This window comes from Aaosphaeria arxii (genome assembly GCF_010015735.1).
Source record: "Aaosphaeria arxii CBS 175.79 unplaced genomic scaffold BU24scaffold_16, whole genome shotgun sequence".
Classification (NCBI taxonomy): domain Eukaryota; kingdom Fungi; phylum Ascomycota; class Dothideomycetes; order Pleosporales; genus Aaosphaeria; species Aaosphaeria arxii.
In genome coordinates, this window is record NW_022983489.1 from 447,805 (window position 1) to 468,921 (window position 21,117).

At 50.3% G+C, this 21,117-nt stretch overlaps 7 protein-coding genes across 7 annotated transcripts; 4 read left to right on the forward strand and 3 right to left on the reverse strand.

The window, feature by feature from the left end:
• Positions 1–252: 252 nt before the first annotated feature.
• BU24DRAFT_429147 (uncharacterized protein) lies at positions 253–843 on the reverse strand. The gene has a single exon (XM_033529662.1). It carries the CDS (start codon positions 758–760, stop codon positions 260–262), a length of 501 nt encoding a protein of 166 aa, XP_033377226.1. The 5' UTR covers positions 761–843; the 3' UTR covers positions 253–259.
• Positions 844–1,189: 346 nt separating this feature from the next.
• On the reverse strand, positions 1,190–3,160 carry BU24DRAFT_402732 (FAD-binding domain-containing protein; the record flags this gene model as incomplete). Its single annotated transcript, XM_033525539.1, has 4 exons — positions 2,633–3,160; positions 2,363–2,576; positions 1,531–2,305; positions 1,190–1,445 (listed from the first exon to the last, which is right to left on the reverse strand). Exons 1-4 carry the CDS (start codon positions 2,891–2,893, stop codon positions 1,190–1,192), a joined length of 1,506 nt encoding a protein of 501 aa, XP_033377227.1. The 5' UTR covers positions 2,894–3,160.
• A 584-nt stretch (positions 3,161–3,744) lies between these two features.
• On the forward strand, positions 3,745–4,947 carry BU24DRAFT_429149 (putative aflatoxin biosynthesis ketoreductase nor-1). Its single transcript, XM_033529663.1, has 2 exons — positions 3,745–4,108; positions 4,181–4,947. Exons 1-2 carry the CDS (start codon positions 4,063–4,065, stop codon positions 4,888–4,890), a joined length of 756 nt encoding a protein of 251 aa, XP_033377228.1. The 5' UTR covers positions 3,745–4,062; the 3' UTR covers positions 4,891–4,947.
• Positions 4,948–5,164: 217 nt separating this feature from the next.
• On the reverse strand, positions 5,165–7,185 carry BU24DRAFT_429150 (cytochrome P450). The gene is made up of 3 exons (XM_033529664.1): positions 6,418–7,185; positions 5,757–6,353; positions 5,165–5,696 (listed from the first exon to the last, which is right to left on the reverse strand). The coding sequence occupies exons 1-3, from the start codon at positions 6,986–6,988 to the stop codon at positions 5,263–5,265; spliced, it is 1,602 nt and encodes a 533-aa protein (XP_033377229.1). The 5' UTR covers positions 6,989–7,185; the 3' UTR covers positions 5,165–5,262.
• Positions 7,186–7,920: 735 nt separating this feature from the next.
• On the forward strand, positions 7,921–9,645 carry BU24DRAFT_429151 (uncharacterized protein). Its single transcript, XM_033529665.1, has 3 exons — positions 7,921–8,513; positions 8,573–8,721; positions 8,788–9,645. Exons 1-3 carry the CDS (start codon positions 8,127–8,129, stop codon positions 9,590–9,592), a joined length of 1,341 nt encoding a protein of 446 aa, XP_033377230.1. The 5' UTR covers positions 7,921–8,126; the 3' UTR covers positions 9,593–9,645.
• A 604-nt stretch (positions 9,646–10,249) lies between these two features.
• BU24DRAFT_359778 (S-adenosyl-L-methionine-dependent methyltransferase) lies at positions 10,250–11,778 on the forward strand (the record flags this gene model as incomplete). Its single annotated transcript, XM_033524063.1, has 4 exons — positions 10,250–10,943; positions 11,000–11,112; positions 11,177–11,593; positions 11,686–11,778. 4 exons carry the CDS (start codon positions 10,250–10,252, stop codon positions 11,776–11,778), a joined length of 1,317 nt encoding a protein of 438 aa, XP_033377231.1.
• Positions 11,779–12,316: 538 nt separating this feature from the next.
• On the forward strand, positions 12,317–20,478 carry BU24DRAFT_359493 (uncharacterized protein; the record flags this gene model as incomplete). Its single annotated transcript, XM_033524045.1, has 6 exons — positions 12,317–12,407; positions 12,466–13,246; positions 13,295–13,746; positions 13,801–19,009; positions 19,062–20,195; positions 20,238–20,478. The coding sequence occupies 6 exons, from the start codon at positions 12,317–12,319 to the stop codon at positions 20,476–20,478; spliced, it is 7,908 nt and encodes a 2,635-aa protein (XP_033377232.1).
• Positions 20,479–21,117: the final 639 nt, after the last annotated feature.

Consider the following 21,117-nt stretch of genomic DNA (forward strand, 5'->3'; position numbering starts at 1 on the left):
CTTGACATACGTCTTTGAGCCCTACCTACACATAGCCTCTCTCTCTACCATTCTACTTAAACTATGCCCCCTTTTCCCTATCCTTCCAAGTTGGACCTGCATTACTACCCTAGAGTCCTCCCGTCATATCATTCTTGAAATCTCCAACCAAGTCGGAGCTTATCCGAAAGTAATTATACCCCGCCACATCCCCCGCCTCCAACACCTTCTCCACCCCAATCATACCCCTAAGAAATTGTGTCCTCACCTTCCCCTTCCTTCAAATCTCCTCCGCCCTCTCCAACAACTCCCCCTCGTTCGCACCCCTAAGAAACTTCCTCGCTTCTTCATACCGCTCCTCGAAGTCATTGTTGAAGCCATCCGCTTGTGTTTGATCACGGCTACCACTCATAATCCTCATAAACTCCTCGTCCAGCCCGCGCTGACGCAGCAGCACACGCAGCTGATCAAACGGCCGCGTTACCTCGGCATGTTCGGCCGACTCGTAAACTTCCCAGTGGTCGGCGCGCAGGGGCAACGGCCAGGTAGCGATCCATTCGGCTTTTTCCTGCTCGTTCAACGGGCAGATGTAGCAGTAGTTTGGGGAGAAGGGGTCGCGGCAGAAGGATTCGCTAGAGGTGAGTTGCTGCTCATGTGTTGTTGTTGTTGTTGATAATGATGCTGTTGTCGTCGTCGTTGGTGTGGCATCGGTAGACTGAACAGGGGATTCACTTGGGAGTGAGGCATTTGGTTGATGTTGTTGATGATTATTGGATTCCATAGTGTTTAGTGCCACTTTTCTTGTAGACAGGATGTGTAAAGGTGAAGAAAGCTGTAATTTTACGTTATTGCAGTAGCTAACAGAGAATAGTAGCAAGTCATGCTAAACTAGAGATACAGTAGGAGAAGATTAGAAGGTTGTTGAACAGTATAGAATAATATATTACTGTACTGCAAGACATGCAGGATACATGTTGTTATAGTCTGTATAATATATATCTATATATATAACTGTACCTAGACCCCCTTTACCTATATAGCTAGATAGCTACCTGCCTTAGTATAAAAGGGTTCTAGTCTACCTACCTGGGGACAACGTCTGAACCCGGCACCCGTGGACGTTTCGAATATTGAAAGGGTATTTGTACTATATCACAACCCATCCTCATATTATATACAGACAGAACTAGATGTCTCTTCTTTTTTCCCATCACACTCCAATCGGCGCATACCATCGAAACCGATCTTGGGGATCGTACGCCCTCTTGTGCTTCTTCAAGTCGTGCACCCTCCAAGAATTATAGCCATAGATGTTCTCCAACGACTCCTCTCCCACCGCGTAGTTCACGTACGTGTGCATCTTTTCCGCCTTGGACGCATTGTGTAGCGTCATGCGCAGGTTGCGGCCAAAGTCCTCTGCGATAGCGTCAAGCGAAGCGTCAGGTGCGTACGTCACGACGGGGGATCTGGGAGAAGAAGAAAGAAAAAAACACGTCAGTCCATCGTTGTCTTTGCATGGCGAAAGAGTGAATTGCAGAGGGGCAAACTCACGAGAGGACGAAATAATCCCTGTGCGGTATCGCTGTCGAGTCCAGCCTGACGCTCTTGACGGCCTGGGTCGAGAGACCCTCGAACAACATCAGCGATCCGGCTAGACCGGGGTGATCCGAAATGGTTTTATTGAAATAGTCAAAGGTCGCTTTGCCCGCGCCCGGATCGAATCTATCCAGGTAGATGGGATAGCGAATACGATTCAGATTCTCGTGTTGACAAATTGCGTCATTGATGCCATTTCCCGTTATCCCAGAGAGCTGCGGGTACGTCGCGGTGCCATTCTGAATGTCGATTGGAGAGAATTGACGGAACGGAGCGACCCATTTGTCGGCAGCGGAAGCCGGGCCGTTGTACAGGATGCTGAAGAATACAAGCGCGTTGACGGGATCGATTTGCGGCAGTCGCCCAAAGACGGCGTAGTGCTCAAACTGCACTGGCGTGTCCCGCTTGATCTTGTTCAGCTGTCCGAATACTGCTTCTATGGAATCGCCTTGGTAGATGAAGTTCTCGTAGTACCATATGTCGTCCTTGGGTACATCGTAGATCTTTACCGTCGCCTCGGTCACTATGCCGAAGTTGTGTCCCGCGCCTCGGAGTGCCCAGAACAGTTTGGGGTTGGAAGTGTCGGAGGCGGTTACAATGGTGCCATTTGCAAGCACCACTCGTGCAGAGATGAGTTGGTCGGCTGCAAGTCCGTGGTATCCTTGGAGGAAGCCGTGGCCGCCGCCGAGGAGGGGACCCAAGAAGCCGACGCATTCGCAAGTGCCGCTCACTAGAAGCTCTTAGTGGGACTGTGTGACTGAGATGGAGAGAAGCATCGTAGCCGTACCAGTCTGTTTGTTTGCTTTCCAAAGCTCGGTGGTTATATCGAGGTTGCTGGCACCACCACCAATCGTCGCCGTGTTGTTGTCGTGAACAGTAATCTTCTTCAGGGATCGGACCGTGATTTGGAGTCCCTTCTTAAGACCCCCCAAAGATTTTATCTCGCCATGTCCGGCGTTGACCACGAGGAAAGGGATTGAGTATCTGTTTGCGTATTTGACCTTTCTCGCCGTTAGTTTGAAGCCATGCCTCTTGCATGACAGACGGATGAGCTTACAGTCTCGACAATGTCGTTCTCATTTGCGACCTGGACGACATAATCAAAGCTTGGACTGGCAAATACCTGCCATCTCTTGGTTGCTTCGGTCAAGTTTCCGCGCTCGGAGTCGACAATGATGGCTTCGGGAGACAGCACTGGGCCCAATTCACTTCGAATTGATGGCACGCCGTCATCCCGGCGTATCACGGTAGCTGAAGATTGTGAAAAGTAGGAAGCAATAACAAGAGAGAGTGAGACGAGGGAGTGTGAGATGGTCATGATTAGTGATGGTGGTGGGAGGTTCCCGGGAATGCGGCGATTGTCGCTGGACAATGGTACCAACACGCAAAGCAAACGAGTGAAACGCGATGGTGATAAAATGTCAACTACGGTCTAAGGTGCTGTGCAGTGAACGCCCTTGGGTAGGTGGCGTGGTCAAGATCCGGGAATCATCCCATCAATCGTCCATAATATAATCCGATAACCGAAAACAACGGTTTGAACAGGGGGTCTGAGGGGAGACTGCTCCATTGGCGTCTTTGTATGAGGCATCAATTGATCTCACTGGCCGACTGTTTCGGCATTCGAACTATATTTGTGCTTGATAATGCTGCCAAAGGCCTCTTACGTACTATGTATAACGAAGTATTGGATGGCGAGGCGTAACGGTATTTGGTCCTTGCTGGTCCTTGCTAGACCGTTGCGCTTGCTAGACTATGGCACGGACGTAGACGTAGATAGCATGACCATGGAGATCTCATTTGTGTCTGCGCGTTGGCCATGATACGAGTACCTACTACAATAGGTAATAGGTAGATGATAGGTGAGAGCAACAGGTATACCCCGGCAAACCATACCTCTACATAGTATGGTTTAGCCGATTACATGGGTTGTTGTTGTGTATTGAATTGTATTGTATTGTAGTGTGGCAACCCTGGTCCCTGCAATTACATCGCCCGTTGCCAATGCGCCTCGCCAAGAATGGCAATCACCCGCCTTGCCAATCTATTTCTTGTGCAGTAGGCAATGATCTTTTGGGGTGGCGTAATCTATTTCCCTGTCGGAGGCGTCATTGCCGATTAAGAATGGTAGTACAAACAACGTTGTCTCCGCTGCGGTGGATCCCGTCCTTGTACAATATTGTATGCAGGATTCCCAATCCCAAGGCTGCCTGGTGTGTGTCTCCAAGGTTCCAAGGTATATTGTACGTGCCGCATGTACTCCGTACGCCGCAGGCTCCTGTGGAAGAGCTTCCGAGGTTGACCGTCCCGACATGTAGGGAGGGAGGCACAGTGTCTCTTTGATATGTAATGAGGCACGGTGCCTGCTTCAGACCAGCACGTGGATTCAAATAGTCACTGTTGGGCGTTCTTCATCACTGTTGAATCCCATACCCCTAAGTTAACCCCACACGATCAAGCGATTTCTGTCTCTCAAGACCGCCCATCATGGCTGAAGCAAACATTGTTACCTTGATCACCGGTCCCAATCGAGGCAAGTCTCTGTCACCCACCTTAGCAGCTCTTTGCTCTCACTAGAACACACGATTAACAGCGGGGGATTTAGGCATTGGCCGCGGAATCTTGGCCACGATTCTTACCCGTCCAAACAATACCGTCATCGCCGCTGTGCGCGATCCGCAAGCCGCCGCGTCGCAAAGTCTCAATGAACTTCCCAAGGCAGACGGTTCATCGCTCCACGTCGTCAAGATCGACCAAGGCGTGCCCACCGACGCTGCGGCTGCCGTCAAGGACCTTGAAGCTGCTGGCATCTCGCACGTTGACACGATTGTCGCCAACGCCGCTACAGCCGACGTAGCTGAATATGTGATAAGCACCTCGACGGATGATTTACGGCGTCATCTCGATGTCAACGTCATCGGCATCCTAGCCCTGTTCCAAGCCTTCGAGCCTCTCCTGCGAAAGGCGCAGGGCAAAAACCCAAAGTTCATCGCCCTCAGCTCCAACCTGGGAAGCATTGGCCTCGCTCCATACATTCCTGGCCCATGGTTCTGCTACGGCGTCACCAAGGCCGCCTTGAACTACTTGATCCGTCGTATACATGTCGAGAACGACTGGTTGACTGCTACCGCCCTGCAGCCTGGATGGGTGCAGACAGACATGGGCAACTTTGCTGCCAAATCCGTGGGCCTGGAGAGCGCGCCCATGAAATTGGAGGACAGCGTGGCCGGCTGCCTCAAAGTCATCAATGCTGCTTCGAGGGAAAAGTATGCGGGTGAATTTGTCTCCAGTGAGCTTGAGACGGTGCAATGGTAGGGTAAGCGGGAAAGGGCAGCAACTTAGCATGCTCCCAGGTCTAGGTCGCGTTGCACAGGGGCATCTAAATGTTCAGGTAGCACATAGTACCATTAAAGAAATATTTTTGTTAATGAATCAATATTTTCGAGCAAATCCACTCACCGTTTGATCTGATTTTATTCACTTCCAAGTGTTGTGCAATTTATTACTGAATTTTAATGAGACTGTTACGTGTCTGGGGAGAGTGAAGGTATCGTATCGGCTCCCCCCGAAGGTCAGCAACAGGTATGACAGCTAAAAGATGATATCACAAACAAAATGCCAGGGCCAGAAGGGTATGCAATAGCTCGAGTCGAGTTCATGTCGTGTGTATTTTCAACACTACGTATTCTACTTGGTCAATTTTCTGAACTCCACAGCCTTGGTCGGATCTGGAACCAAGGCATCCGCGTACACCAAGTTCTTCGGCCGCTCCGTTCCCTCTGGCAGCCTCAACTCATACTTCTCCAGAATGTTCACCAACATGATTTTGCTCTCGAGCCCCGCGAAAAAGCGCCCAGGACATGAATACCTCCCATGCCCGAACACGAGACTGTACACCCCAGTCGACGTAAAGTGGCTCGTCTTCGCTACGGCCAGTTGTGAATCAGGCAGCTCTTGCTGGCGCATGCGGTGGTACCGGAATCCGTCGAACACAAGAGGATTGGGGAATTGTGAGTCGCTGAGCATGAGCGGGCCTGCTGCCACCGCGATCCAGCATGAGGCGGGCAAGACCTTGCCGTCGTTGAGAGTGTGATTGCAGAGGACTTTGCGATTGAATGCCACTGGGAGGTTTTTTTTTGGGTCAGTCTTCGGATACGGCATGTGACAAGCAGTCAACTCACAGGAAGATGGGGGATTCAAACGCATCGACTCCTTCATGAAGCTGTCCAGCTTGGACAGTTTCGCAATCGTCGTCTTAGACAACACGCCCCCGTCCTCTACTAACGCCTCGCGATATTCCGCTATCAACTCTGGCGCATATTCGTCCCAGCGCGCCGCAAGATCGAATAGGACATTCGACATGTGGTTGGTGGTGGTATGTACGGCGGCAAAACTAATCCCCATCTGCCGCTCCACGATACTCAGCTCATCCGGGTTGGGACCGGATGCTTCGATGAGCCAATCAAGCATGTTCCTCTCCCCTGGATCACTGGTGGGCTCCTGGAGGCGTTTGCGGATCCCGGGGAGTAGAATTTTGCGCAGGTTGCGGTGGTGGAGTTTGATGCGCCATAGTTGGGGGAGGAAGGGTGCGACGAGGGGGCGGACTATGGACGGGAGGATTTTCAGGAGACTGGATGCGACGAATACACAGGTCGCAAAGTCGCTGTATGTATGGCGCAGAAGGGAGCTTTTGGCGAGTTCTTTGCCAACAAGGATGCGGCTGGTCATGTGGCCAACGATTTCGAGGAAGACGTCGTGGACAAGAACTGGAGTCCAATCTGTTACATGGTCAGTTAGCCCGCGTTCTTGTTACAATTGAAAACGAGGCGAAGATCGTAGTACCTTCGCAGTCCGGGAGTTCGACCTCATACGCCATTTTGCACGTTTCGTCGAGCGGTTGGACTAGCGTCCCCAGCTTTTGCGTCAAATGGTTGCGAATCACATTCCAAGTAATGTCGCCCATTATCTTGTGCGCCTGCATGGTTGTGTACTTGCCCAGCAGATACTCCTCTACAGAAACTGACGAACTCATTACCGAAGTCGGCAAGCTCTTCAGTTCCTCCATGTAGTGCGGTGGTAGAATATAGAACCTGTAGTCCGCCAGCGGCGCCCTCAAGATCCGACCGGTATTCTTCTTGAATGCTGCAAACATCAAATAATGCCCTTCGACCATGTATCGCAACTTCGCGCGCATTTCCGCAAGCCATGGCCACGAGGATTTCTCCTCTGGGGCGCCAACGAGCACTGCGTCATACTGCGCTTTCTTTCCTCCCTCTTTGACGCTATATATTCCCGGTGGATTTCTCGCACTGAAGATGGCAAAGGTCAGTATTGTGGAGATAACAAGTGTGCCCGTTAGGGAGATCAAATGTTCTGAAATGGCGACTTTGGTCCAATTCTCGATGATATCCATGATGATAGATGGCTATTTCTATAACGACGTGACTACGATGTCGGGACTGTTTGGGACGTTGGGAACGAACTGTGGAAGGCCTTTGCTGTGCAATCGCATGAGATGAATGCGGTTATGCTGGACGGCAAGCTGAGCCTTCAGATCTAGGCACAGTGCCTGGAGGATGACCAAACCTAAGGCCAGAAGAGGAAGCCTGAATGATAAACCTACCTATACTACTTCTACCTAGTACTTTGTACTAACAAATTACTGGTTGTTGCAATTGAGCAATGGCCTAAACGGGTCACGGACTTACTACAGGCACCCGGGCGGCATTGCGCAATCCCGCTTACCCTCCAACAGCCCCTAAAGATTGAGTGTAGCCTTATTGGTTATAGATCTATTGTTTTAGAACCCTAGTTGTTGTGGGTCTGTTGCTGTAGCTGTTAGGTTTTAAACGTTTTATACTTATCTACACTTTGCTACAACAGCCAGCGAGGCATGCTTTACAACTTACCATTACATTTACAGTCATATCTACGTTCTTATTCACACTTCGCTATTATAGCCGCACATGTCGGCTTCTAGACTTTTCAACGGGCTGCTGGTCTGTCCGGGCGTAGGTCAACATGTAGGACGGCCTACGCATACGTTTAGTAGGGCTGGGATTCTAATCCTCCTGAGGTCAGTACATACAAGTAGTATCGTAATGTATCGGCTTCGTACCTAGATAGCGTGGCTAGGAGCATGCCTAGTCCATACCTAGGTAGCTGCAGGTCGACGCGCTGCGAGGCGACCTTGGCGACAACGCCTCCAACTTACAGAGGGTTGGCACGTCGGGCTGGCCACCTGCTAACTTCATGTATCTTCTATACCTAAAGTGTCTACTTAAAAATGTACTGTAGCTAGTAAACAATCTTAACTGCTTGCAATAAACCTTGCTAAGACACTGTTGAAGGCATAAATACTAGCATGGGGCCAGCCCGACGTGCCAACCCTCTCTGTACATATGTAGTGTTATCTTCGCGTACGCTCGCCTTCGGAGTCCGTAAAGGCCCAGCATGTTGGGCTACAACACCTCATTAGGCGCCCGCCGCTCACCAGGCTCAGATGTATTGCCCAGCAACCTTTCCTTTGGTTAAGCCTAATTCGAGGACAAATGGACTACAACAGATGTTGGCCCAAGCATGCAACAATTCCGCGGGGGTGGCGTCGTAAAAAGGGACAGTCGACAGGGTCGCTTGCCGTCTCACACGAAACATGCCCGCATGACGATCAGGACATATCCCGCTGCCCTTTCTTTCCCAGTTATTATCCCTTTCAGTCGCATGTGCCTTCGCTCTGGGCTATTCACGCAATCACTCTCGTCGACACTCGCACCATGACGGCCATACCACTGTCAGTCAACCCCAAGGGGAGGGCTATCATCATCGTTCTCGGTGTATTCCTGGCACTGGACTTTCTCTTCGTCTTGGCCAGATACTGGGCCCGTCACATCAAGGGAAGGTCGCTCGAGTTCAATGACTGGGCTATGTTTTCGGCTTTGGTGAGCAGCTCGCCCACTCCAAACGCAATGAATCGTCAACTGACGGCACGAATGGGCAGATCTCTGTCACCGCCCTTTACTTTACTGAAGTCGCGGCTGTGCGCAATGGTGGCGTCGGTCTGCACGTCATGGAAATCGTCATGCAGTGGGGAGGCATGGAAACTGTCATGACGGCTGGAAAGCTCGTGCTTACTGCTGACATCTTGTGGTACGATCATTCTTCCGAGTTACACCATTCTCGGTGATTTGTTCAGCTACTGACGCTTTTCGATAGGAATGTGGCTACGCTGACCATCAAGATGTCCATCCTCCACCTTTATATTTCCATTTTCGGCCTTACCAGCCCCAAGTTCTGTCGCCTCGTATGGGGGGTGATGGGTTTCTGCGTCATCAGCACCATCGTCTTCGTCGTGCAAATCCTCGTCCTCTGCCGCCCACTCGCCTTCTTCTGGGATAAAACCATCGCGGGGAAATGTGGCTCTCTACCACTCACATACCTCATTCCAGGCATCATCATCACTGTTGAAGACATTGTCACGTTTGCGCTCCCTATGCAGCTTCTCTGGAACCTTCGGATGAAGACAGGCAAGAAGCTCGGCGCAATCTTCATCTTTGGAATTGGTTTCGGTATCTGCTTGATGTCTGGTGTGCGCCTAAAGTATGTCATTGAGCTCGACACTCAGGATTTTACTGCATCCATCTGGCAGTTTGCAATTCTGGGCACGTTGGAGCCTATGCTCGGTATAATCAGTGCCTGTATGCCAGTCATTCCATCCATCATCGCGCACTACTCCGACCATCGCGTCATGGCCTGGAGCCAGAAAGGTGTCAGCAGCGGCGGAACCAAGACCTTCAAATCTGGGAAAAACGCGTCGGGCCACTCGTCGTCGTTGTCGCATGAAGAGCACGCTGAATTCGAACGTCTCAGCGACCATGAGTATCCTCTCATTGACCAGGCTAAGCCAACCATGGGAACGCAGACGAGGGCAGTTGGGGATTGGAGTACTGCGGGATCCGACCGCGTTGATATTGAGCAAGGTGCTATCAAGGTAACCCGCCAATATACAGTGAATTCGTGATAGAATGTGTTTAGCATCTTATAAAAAAGACATATACAAAAAGTGTACAAAGTACAGTTCATAGTATTTAATATTTAGTGATTAAATTCTACTAACTAGTATATTTACAGTATATAAAATCAGAATAATATACCCTATAAGTAAGTTACTACTATAGGTAAGTTACTACTTTTTACTAAGACTTTACTGTATAGAGCCGCATGAAACACCGCGGCCGTTTCTTAGCGAACGTTACCTTCGGGATCCGAAGGGCGCCTTGGAACGGCAACTAGTGTTAGCCCCCTTTAGCAAACCTCACTGGGGTTCTCTGAACTGCGTCTACTCCAGCTATGGTATGTACATACGTACATTCTGTAGTAATGCTTTCTGACTAGTTCAGGACAGGGATATAAATAATTTTCCATAGCGGGTACGGTTCGAGGCACTTTGCTGCCGCCCTGGAGAACGCCTCGATGATCCAAATGTACACTAGCTCGAGGTTGTTTTGGCGACGGTCTGAACCTCACCTGGGCATTCAAAAACTCCCATGAGTAGATGAAATGGTGCACTAGCTTGTGAATTTTCCAAATACTGCTCATGTTGTCGACAATCCCCGCCAGAAGATTGCTGTTCACAGCTCCACGAAGTCTCTACTCCCCCCGCCTCATCAGTCGCAAAATGTCCACCACAGAAACGCATCCATCGCTATCATCGCTTGCCGAGAGCGTCTCTTCTCTCACCAAGCAAATCGAGTCCCACTTCCGAGAAAACAACCACGAAACCCCCAATTTTACCACATCTTCCTCAGAAATTCCATTGACGAAAGAATATGAGCGCCTCCGCGTTGATCTCAACACTGCTGCCCTGGATCTCCTCCGCCTGATCAATGGCCCCAAAGTCGAGTTCCGCAGCTTCTTCACTAAACACTACGAAATGGCCGCATGGCAAGTCGCCCTTGAATTTGATTACTTCGGTCTCGTGCCACTAGAAGGCAGCATCTCGCTACAAGAACTCGCGGCAAAAGCCGTCATGGACGAAGACCGAACAATGCATGTGATGCGATTCCTGACGACACAAAAGATCTTTCGTGAACTGGAGGGCGAGAATGAAGACGACATCATCTTCGAGCACACTGCGGCCAGCGCGACCATCGCACGAGAGCCGTTGCTCAAGGATGTGTTCCTCATGCAGGCGGATGAGATGTTCCGGGCGGCATCGTCAACTGCGGATTCAATCAAGCAGTCGCCATTTTCCATTACCGCTGAGGGATGTCCGTTTGCCGTCAGGCATGGCGACAGGGCGTATGCTTGGTATGAGAAACATCCGCCAGAAGCGGCACGATTTGCCAGGGCAATGGCTGGCGTTACACTGCGTAGATATTTCCTCATTCCAAATCGCTGGTTTATTGTATTCTAACTGGGAGAATAGTCGACCGTCAGACTTCGGAGTTGCGCGATGAATTCAATTGGCAGGATCTGCCCGCAGGAACTGTCGTTGATGTGGGAGGTGGCAGTGGTCATGTCTCACTTTCTCTTGCAAAGGTATGTCGGTCGTCCGGAGGATCCAATATGCAATACAGCAAATATTTGGCTGACGCATGCAAAGGAATTCAAACACTTGGATTTCATCATCCAAGATTGGTCTCCTATCATGCTTGCTCAGGGAAAATCCCAGTGGACAGGAGAACTTGAGTCTCGGGTAAAGTTCGTGGAGCATGATTACTTTCAGCCCAATCCGGTGCATAACGCAACGGCCTTCTTCACACGTCAGATCACCCACAATCTGACCGACGAAGATGTAGTCAGGTTCTTCAGGGCGTTTGTTCCAGCACTCGAGGCGAACAAACCAGGTACTCCGCTCCTGATCAACGACACGGTAATCCCAGAGCCAGGTGAGAAGACAGCATATGAAGAATTCGGCCTAAGACAGGTCGATCTCGCAATGTGGATTGTCTTCAACTCTAAGCAGCGCACTGAGCGGGAGTTCAGGAAGCTCCTCTTCAGGGCTGACGAGAGACTCAAGGTACGTAAATGTCGAAATGCATCCATACCCATTTCTCCCCAAATGCCGGCTGCCGAAAGCAATTTCTCTCCGAGTCTGCTAACTTGTTCCAGCTCGTTAAGGTGCACAGCAAAGGTAGCATGGGTCTTCTTGAGGTGCAGTTGGACATGAACGCCCCGCGCGATAGGGGCGTTGCTGGGGTCTAGATCTGGTAAATGTAAATCCGATGCGTTAGTCCTGGTTCACGGGTCCCGTAATAAATTACTGGATAATACCAATCCTTGCATTCCAGTTTACTGCACGTCTTACTGAGTGGCCTGGGCGGGTGTGCCGTGCGCCATGCAGGACGCCATGCAGGAAGATACATAGACACCCCTGTATGAGCCCACCGTTGAGTTATCTGGAAGCATCACGATCGCGATGTCTTAGCTACTTATGGAGGATATTCTACTGGTGAGCATGTGCATCTAATCTAGTGTACGTACCGAGATCCACGGCTCTTGTGAGGCTGCCTGGGCTTGTCCGAACGGGCCTGATGTCCGGGCTCTTTTCTACCACTGGAGAGAGGCACAGCGTGACTAGTTATTCCAGGGTGTATCTCTGTGCCACTTGAGCCCCAGTTGCTATCAAGATGTTCTTCGTGTCTTGAATTCCCTCGGGTATTCTCCTCATACTCGTTGAAGTTTTGTTTGTTCACATTTGTTGCACAGGCTTTTTCACGGTACCATTCATTATACCATCGAGATGGACAATCTATTTGTTAATAACGATACATCGTTCGGGAACGATCCACCGCTATCGCAATGCCCCGAACCGATCGCAGTTGTGGGAATGGGTAGGTCCAGAAAACTCGCATCGTGAGCAATTTTGAAAGCTAAGAAGAATGATGTCAGGGTGTCGATGGCCTGGTGGCGTCCACAACGAATCCCAACTATGGTCTATGCTCCGTGAAAAGCGATCAGGCTTTTCAGAGTTCAAAAGGGACCGAATAAATGTAGACGGTTTCTATCATCCGTCACAGAATCACCCAGGTACTTTTCACATGCGCGGCGGCTTCTGCCTCGAGGAAGACCCCCGTCTTTTTGACAACAACCTCTTTCACATCAACGCCATTGAAACACGTACAATGGATCCTGCACAGAGAAAGCTCCTAGAAGTAACATACGAAGCTTTCGAGAATGCAGGGGAGCCATGGGAGAGTTTCGCTGGGTCGAAAACAGGTGTTTTTGTCGGCAACTTCATGTCGGACCACCAGAACATGCAGTTTCGCGACCCGGACAACTCAATGCCTTATGTCACGACGGGAGGTGACATCGCCATTCACAGTAATCGTATCAATTATGTTTTCAATCTGAAGGGCCCAAGTCTGACGCTCGACACGGCGTGCTCATCTGCAATGTACGCGCTACACATCGCCGTGTCGGGAATACGCAATGGTGATTGTGAAGCTGCCATCGTCGCCGGTAGCAATCTGATCTCGGACCCGGGTCCCCAAATGTTTATCACAAAACTCGGAGCACTCTCGCCAACTTCTATTAGTCATACATTCGACGCTGCAGCGGATGGGTATGCGAGAGGAGAGGGCGTTGGTGCACTGTATATCATGCCGCTGAGTCGGGCGGTAGCTGGATCGTATCCGATAAGAGCAGTGATTAGGGGCACTGCTATCAATGCGTAAATATATCTCATAAGGAGAAAAGACTATGACACTGACAACCGCAGTAACGGCCAATCCGAAGGAATTTCATATCCAAGTCCTGCAGGGCAAGAGGCCGTTATCCGGCAAGCCTATCGCAATGCAGGAGGGTTGGATCCCGCACTCACGGGTTACTTCGAGGCACATGGTACTGGAACACCAGTTGGTGATCCAATCGAAGTCAGCGCAATAGGGCGAGTGTTCTCTAAATACAGAGAGGATAACAACCCACTGCTGATTGGCTCAATAAAACCCAATCTTGGCCATAGTGAGTCTGCCAGCGCCATAGCCAGCATTATGAAGGTTGTTCTCGCGATGGAGAAGGGAGAGATCCCACCGACTCGGGGAATAACCAAATTCAATCCGAAGATTGACTTCAAGACTTCGAGAACGAAGGTCGTTACTGATATGACACCTTGGCCGCTAATGCCGATTCGCAGAGCGTCGGTGAATAGCTTTGGGTATGGCGGAGCAAATGGTCAGTGGCCCGATCTTGTTTCCTTTGGAAATATCATTCTGATTTGATTACTAGCACACGTTATTCTGGATCATGTTGAGAATATACTGCCCGGATATAACAGGCGGGGGAGAACCTCCCCGACCTACCCAATTGTTCCCTTGATCGCCCAACCACACGAACCCCAAACTCTCTCCATATCAACTTTTTTGTCTTCGCCGCTGCGATCTATTCAAGGTAGTAATCGATCCAGCATTTCATTCCATACATCCTCTTCAAACGACAATGAGCTTGAGACAAGCGGATCTGAACTCTCCGAGTCAGTTTCGCTCCATAAAGAGAATACATCGGCCAACATGTCACCCAAACGTCTCGTTCTCCTCCCCTTCTCGGCAAACGATGACAACGCTTTGAAGAAAATCATTCAGGCAGTTGGCCGTGAAGCAGGCGATTACGATATTCGCCATCTAGCCCACACGCTTTCACGTCGCCGATCAAAGTTCTCGCAGCGCGCTTTCATCATATCGCCCTCGGACACTGTCCCCAATTTCCTCCAATCAGCCACAATTGCCTCCGTGAAGTGCCAGCGCGATCCAGCCACCAATATTGGGTTTGTCTTCACGGGTCAAGGTGCGCAATGGCCGTCAATGAGTCGTGGTCTCCTCAACGAATACCCTGTATTCCAATCGTCAATTCGTTACCAAGATCAAGTCCTCGCGCGGCTATCAAAAAGACCACCTTGGTCCATAGAAGATATCTTGATAGACAAACATTCAGCGCATCTTATTCACGAGCCGATGGTTTCGCAAACTGTGTGTACTGCGGTCCAAGTCGCATTGGTCGAATTGCTTACCTCGTGGGGTATTGTGCCCGCCGCCACGGTAGGCCATTCCTCTGGTGAAATTGCGGCAGCGTATGCTGGAGGACGCCTTACGGTCGCCGAGGCTATTACGCTTGCCTATTTTAGAGGTTACACTGTTAGCAAGAATGAACGAAAAGGAAGTATGCTTGCTGTGGGATTGAACTCGACGGAAGTGAAACCTTATCTCGTTGGTCTCGAGACAGAGATCACGATCGCAGCTAGTAACTCGCCAAAGAGTGTTACGATCTCGGGCGAAATAGCGGCAATTGAGAGTATTGCAGTGCAGCTCACGAATGAAGGAATCTTTAATAGGGTTCTTAAAACCGGGGGCAATGCGTACCATTCGCACCATATGCAAGCACTCGGCAAGATGTACGAAAACGATGCTCTGGAAGGGCTAGAGGAGATCTCCGACCTGATCGATGCCACAAAGAGGCGAACATGCACCCGTTGGGTTTCTTCGGTGTATCCCGAAAGGGTCACGACCGAGATCGAGGTGGCACCATCATACTGGCGAGCGAACCTTGAATCGCCAGTGCTTTTCGACACCGCCATCGAGCAGCTTCTCAGCCAGGACGCAGATGATATAGACATTCTGATCGAAATCGGTCCTCATCCCGCCCTCGCTGGCCCAATCAAACAAATCTCCCAAGCAGCCAAAGCGCGTGGATCGAGAGTCCCAATGTACTTAGGTTCGCTGAATCGCACCAAAGACGATCTCGAGAGCATTCTCAAACTTGGTGGCAATCTCTTCACCTGCAACTGTCCAGTCAATATCGACGCCGTGAACGGGTTCTCAGATCCCATCACCAATTCGGGTGAGCGACCTCCAGTATGCATCAATCTTCCAAACTACAAGTACAATTACGGAGCGATCTTGTTCCATGAGAATAGACTGAACAAGGAATGGCGACTCCGTAAACACCCACGCCACGATCTACTCGGCTCGCGCCAGTTGGGAGGCACTTCTTTCTGCCCTTCCTGGAGAAACATGTTCCGCCTCCGCGATGTTCCCTGGCTTGGTGACCATAGATTGATCCCGAAAGCCATTTTCCCGGCAGTAGGATTTGTGGCCATGGCCATAGAGGCAGCGTCCCAAAGTTACACTGAGACGGCCGAAGTGAACACCATCGCTGGGTATACCCTCCGCAACGTTTCCGTGAGCTCAACGCTCGAAATTCCCGACACGGAGGTGGGGACAGATGTAGTGACAAATCTTCAGAAGATAAATACACCTAATGGCATTTCAGAGAACTGGTATGAGTTTAAGATCAGCTCGCTCAACACAGAGACAAAGTCCTGGGTCGAGCATTGCACTGGTCTTGTCAAGATCGAAGCGACATCTGACCTAAACAGCGACAACTTCGCCGAGAACGAAGAAAACTGGCGAGCAGTTAATATCAAAGACTGGTACACTCGGTTCGCTACCCTCGGCCTTGAGTATGGGCCTTCCTTCCAAGCTCTTTCGAATCTCAAAGCAGCTCCCAGTCGCGCAGCCGCGAACATCTCGCTTGCTCCGACAAGTGAAGCCAATATCGTCGCTGAATCCGGCTACACAATTCATCCCACAAGTCTGGATAATTGTCTCCAGCTCGCCAACATAGCGGCATATAGCGGCAACGTCGCCCTGGCGAAGCAAGCATATATCCCCGTCATGTTCAACGATCTGACCATTTGGAATAGAAGTGGCGCAGATCTCAGTGAGCCAGGGTATGCGGTGGCAGAAGGTGAACTGCGTGGTAGTCGTGGCATGTACTCACGCGCGCAAATATTCACTTCCTCAGGCGAGCTTCTGGTCGATATGAACTACTTCCGAGGTATCTCGTATGATGGGATTCCATTTGTGAGTGAGGATGCGAAAGAAAGGCCACGCGATCCGTTCAGTAGACTTTTATGGAAACCGGACATCGGTACCTTGAGTAGCGAGAAAGCGAGGGAGATGTTTCCAAAAAGAAATGCCGTATCTACGGAAGAGGACAAGGTACTGGCCGAGAAGATGGATCTTTTGTTCGCATATTTAGTTGCCAGTATCTTCACACAATACCGGGACGTGAAGTTTGACAGCGAACGAGTTCATTTGCAGCACTTCATGGACTGGATCGGTCGGGAATACGCACGAGCGGAGGAGGGGGCAATGTCTTTCGGCCTTGAGGCGATTGCAGCATCTTCAGACACGCGTTCCAGTATCATCGACGCCTACTTCGTAGAGCTCGACAGCATAGCCGAAATCAAGCTGATCCGTCGAGTATACGAGAACATCGCGACCATACTCACTGGTGAAACCACGGGACTAGAACTCGCTCTCAAAGATGACTTACTCAGCGACCTGTACAAGTTCGGACGTGGCATTTCCCCTGCGTATTTTCCGGTGCAGAATATAATTGACTTGCTAGCACATAAGAACCCGCGAATGAACATTCTGGAGGTCGGCGCTGGCACAGGTGGCGCTACTGGGCACATCGCAAACGCACTTGAAGCCGAGAGTGCATTCAAACGCTTCAACGAGTATACATTTACTGATCTTACACCCACGTTTTTGTCAGCTGCTGAGCACAACTTCGCTAGTTGTAGAGGGATGAAATATTCGGTGCTAAACATCGAACTGGATCCATTAGAGCAAGGCTTCGCCGCTGGAGAGTACGATCTCATCATCGCTTCACAAGTGCTGCATGCAACCAGCAATCTAGCGAATACGCTCCAGAATGTACGAACGCTATTGAGACCTAGTGGTAAATTGCTACTTGTCGAATTCACCAGGACACACCCAGTATCAACTTTTGCACTCGGCACCTTTCCATATTATTGGAATGGAATCGAGGATGGGCGTCCTAATGGACCGCTTGCACAAAGCGATCGATGGGCCAAAGAATTGCGAGGAAGTGGTTTCTCAGGGATTGACATCATGCTCGGCGATGAGGATACTGGCCTGGAGTGTGCTTCGATCATGGTCTCAACGGCGGTTGAGCGGGAAGCCATCATTTCCCCGATTGATGTTCCCAAATCTCGAAACACTGAAGTCTTTGTTGTTACACTTGGCGAGCCGGGTGACTTTGCCCGTCATGTTGCTGCGCAATTACGTATTGCCGGCATAGAGCGGACTCAATTCATCTCTGCCCTCAAAAGTGAGAACGAAGTGCCGAGGAACTCTCGCATCATTTCTCTGGTCGACCTAGAGAAAGTGGCTGCCCTCTTCGAAGATGAACTGCTCTTCAACAACATCAAGACAATGATCTCACACGCATCATCCATCCTATGGGTATCCTCCGGGGACATAATTCAATCATCGAATCCAGCTGCGGGCTTAACCACTGGCCTTCTAAAGACTGTTTCGCGAGAGATGCCGCACCTAAGACTTGCGCAATTCAATCTCGGCGCAGATTTCGATGGCTCAAACCAGTTCGCCCACCAAGTCGCGACGCGAGAGCACAAACTCGTCACTGACCCTGCGACCAAGGCCGACGACATCGAGATTCTCCACGATGGATGCATTCACATCAGCCGACTGGCTCCAGATACAGAACTTAACACTGCCTACAAGATCCAACAAGACCTCGACACTGAGCCTCGTGTCCGACGTCTCGGCGATCTGGGCCCCGTGAAAGTCACCACCACCCGTCCCGGTATCTTGAGCACGTTGCAGTTCGAAGAAGACGGTGATATGCTAGGTCCGCTCCCTGAAGACTGGATCGAGATTCGCTCCGAAGCCATCGACGTCAACGTCAAAGACATCGCCGTCGCAACGGGCCGCTTCGATCTCAACACTTACAGCACAGCCTGCTGCGGTACTGTGTCCAAAATCGGCTCCAAAGTTTCCCATCTCGAGATCGGGGATCGCGTTTGCGGATTCGCGCCGGGCAACTTTGGCAATTATGTGCGCGTGCCGGCAGTTTATCTGCAGAAGATGGAGAAGGGTGATGACCCCGCTGAGCTCGCGAGTCTGCCAATCAGCTATATGACGGCGCTATATTCTCTGAAGCACTTGGCTCGTGTGGAAAAGCGCGAAAGTGTCCTCATACAGTCGGCTGCCGGGGCGCTAGGTCTTGCGACTTTGAGGATTGCTCAACATCTCGGCGCGGATGTGTACGTCACGGTTGGCAATGAAGACAAGATTACGATGCTAGAGCGCGAGTTTGGCATTCCGCGCGATCGAATCTTCTCATCGAGAGACTTGGAAACGCCAAAGAAGATCTGGCAGGCGACGGGGAGGACAGGTATCGATGTGATTGTCTGCTCGACGACGAGTGGGCAGCAGATGCAAGAGTTTTGGCGATGCATCGCACCGCTTGGGAGATTCATTGAGGTCGGGAGGTTGGATGCATTGAATCATGGGAAGCTGCCTATGGAAGTGTTTAAGCGGAATGCGACGTTTTCGTCGTTTGATATTGCCTTGCTGAGTAGACAGAAGCCTAAGCTTGGTGCTGCGTAAGTTTGGTGAAGCGGATCTTTTCGAATATTGGAACTGACATGTGAATAGTCTGATGACTGAAGTAGCTCAACTGTATCGTGAGGGTGTCGTCAGGCCGATCGATTACATTACGAAGTTTGACGTCTCCGAGCTCCAACAGGCGATGATGCACATGTCGAAAGGTACCCATGTTGGCAAGGTAGTCATAACTTACGACGATCCAGATTCACTACTCAAAGTAGCACCCTCATCGACCCGCGCAGCCTTTGACTCAAATGCCACATACATCTTGGTTGGGTGCGTCGCAGGTGTGGGCAAGTCGATCAACAACTGGATGATCGAACGCGGCGCGAGACATATTGTCCATCTCACTCGTTCTGGTCCAGAATCTGCGGAAGCCAAAGACCTGATAGCAACTGCGTCCGAAACACCTGGCCTAGAAATTGACGTCCTTGAATGCGATGCGACAATTAAATCCGAAGTCGAAGCTACCATTGCGCACATTACCACTGCCAACCGACCCATCAAAGGCATACTTCACGCGGCAGCTGTATTCGAAGACGTCAGCTTCAACCAACTACATTTCACTCAACTGCAGAAAGTTATAAACCCCAAAGTAACCGGCACCATCAATCTCCACGAAGCGACACTGGATCAACCACTCGATTTCTTCACGATGACGAGCTCCATCGTCTCCGTCATCGGCACTGCCACCCAGGCCAGCTACAGCGCCGCGAACAGTTTCCAGGACGCCTTCGCGCGCTTCCGTCTCGCACAAGGTCAGCCTGCTCAATCTCTTGCCCTAGGAATGATTCTGGACGTTGGTTTTGCCAGCAGGCGCGAGGACATCCAGCGCTCGTTGTTGCGAAATGGTGTGTACGGTACTTCAGAGCCGGACTTTGTCCAACTTCTTGATGCGGCATTCACTGCTCCGCCAAAACGCTCAAGCGATCACCTTGATTCTATGTCAGGCGCACACTTGCTTGCAGGTCTTGAGCCTAGCAAGATTTACGAAGCCGATAAGAAAGCCGTTGGAGCCGATTTCGCATGGTCATCTGATCCGCGGTTTGGGCGCGTTATTCAGGCAATCGAAGATCATCACGCTCTCCTTCAGAGTGCCAATTTTTCGAACGGATATCCACACACGTCATCGGCTGCTCCTGCGCTCAGTCAGCTGTTCTCTCTCGTGCAGAAAGTGAAGGTGTCTTCAGCATCGTCTCCAGAAGATATGCAGCATCTGCGTAGTCTCGCGGAAGGTTCGGTGGCGGAGCGTCTTTCAAAATTGTTATTTGTTTCTCTCGATGACGTTGACGTCTCGAGAGATATGGCGAGCTATGGTATTGATAGTATGATTTCGGCTGAATTGAGGAATTGGTTGTTCAAGACGTTTGGGTTGGATATTAGCTTTGTAGAATTGGTCACAAAGGGGATGGCAGTGAGAGGGTTAGCGGAAAGGATGGTTGGGAAATTGGTGGAATCGACATGAAAATTTCCTTTCAGTGATTATTCATGAGCCAAAAGTACTATATATTACATGAAACTATTTCATTGAAATCATGTTAGCAAACTCTTAATCCAGATGAGCTCGTCAAGTGCTTATGAAATGAAAGGACAATTTTTCTTCCCAGTTTCCGCGATAACAACCACCATACTTCATATAAGTCTCATCTGCCGAAAGGTTTATGGGGAAGGAGCCAACAAATGTGGTCAAATGATAATGACAGTTCAAAGGTAATCCGAATCTTACCATGGAGACACATGAACTTGCAATCATGCCCCGTGTGTCTTAGTGCCTACCTGCAGATAGCCTGCTTCTTAGCTCCTGCAATCCTAGTATATACTTCAATCCAACCTTTTTCTCGCAACTCTAGTTCCCCTAGCAGCCTGTGCCGTTGTGCCTTTTTTGAAGTACTTTCAACATGATACACCAAGCAGAACACGAGGAGTAAGACTACGGTGAGTCAGGCCTAGAGGAAAGATATAACACTTTCAGTGTCAAGAAGCAGGCTGTTGATTAGTAGAGTATATAGCTATTTCCTGATAAATGAATTTAAGAGGGTTGCTGCAGAGGATATAGTTTCAAAAGCTATTAAAAGTACTTATAGTAGTTAATAGCTAGATATAC

Coding starts and splice junctions, on each gene's coding strand:
- BU24DRAFT_429147 (XM_033529662.1), bottom strand. CDS start 760: ATGGAATCCAATAATCATCAACAACATCAACCAAATGCCTCACTCCCA.
- BU24DRAFT_429149 (XM_033529663.1), top strand. CDS start 4,063: ATGGCTGAAGCAAACATTGTTACCTTGATCACCGGTCCCAATCGAG. Junction 4,109..4,180: donor GATCACCGGTCCCAATCGAG/GCAAGTCTCTGT, acceptor CGGGGGATTTAG/GCATTGGCCGCGGAATCTTG.
- BU24DRAFT_429150 (XM_033529664.1), bottom strand. CDS start 6,988: ATGGATATCATCGAGAATTGGACCAAAGTCGCCATTTCAGAACATTTG. Junction 6,354..6,417: donor CGAACTCCCGGACTGCGAAG/GTACTACGATCT, acceptor ACCATGTAACAG/ATTGGACTCCAGTTCTTGTC. Junction 5,697..5,756: donor TTTGAATCCCCCATCTTCCT/GTGAGTTGACTG, acceptor AAAACCTCCCAG/TGGCATTCAATCGCAAAGTC.
- BU24DRAFT_429151 (XM_033529665.1), top strand. CDS start 8,127: ATGGACTACAACAGATGTTGGCCCAAGCATGCAACAATTCCGCGGGGG. Junction 8,514..8,572: donor GGGCTATGTTTTCGGCTTTG/GTGAGCAGCTCG, acceptor ACGAATGGGCAG/ATCTCTGTCACCGCCCTTTA. Junction 8,722..8,787: donor CTTACTGCTGACATCTTGTG/GTACGATCATTC, acceptor GCTTTTCGATAG/GAATGTGGCTACGCTGACCA.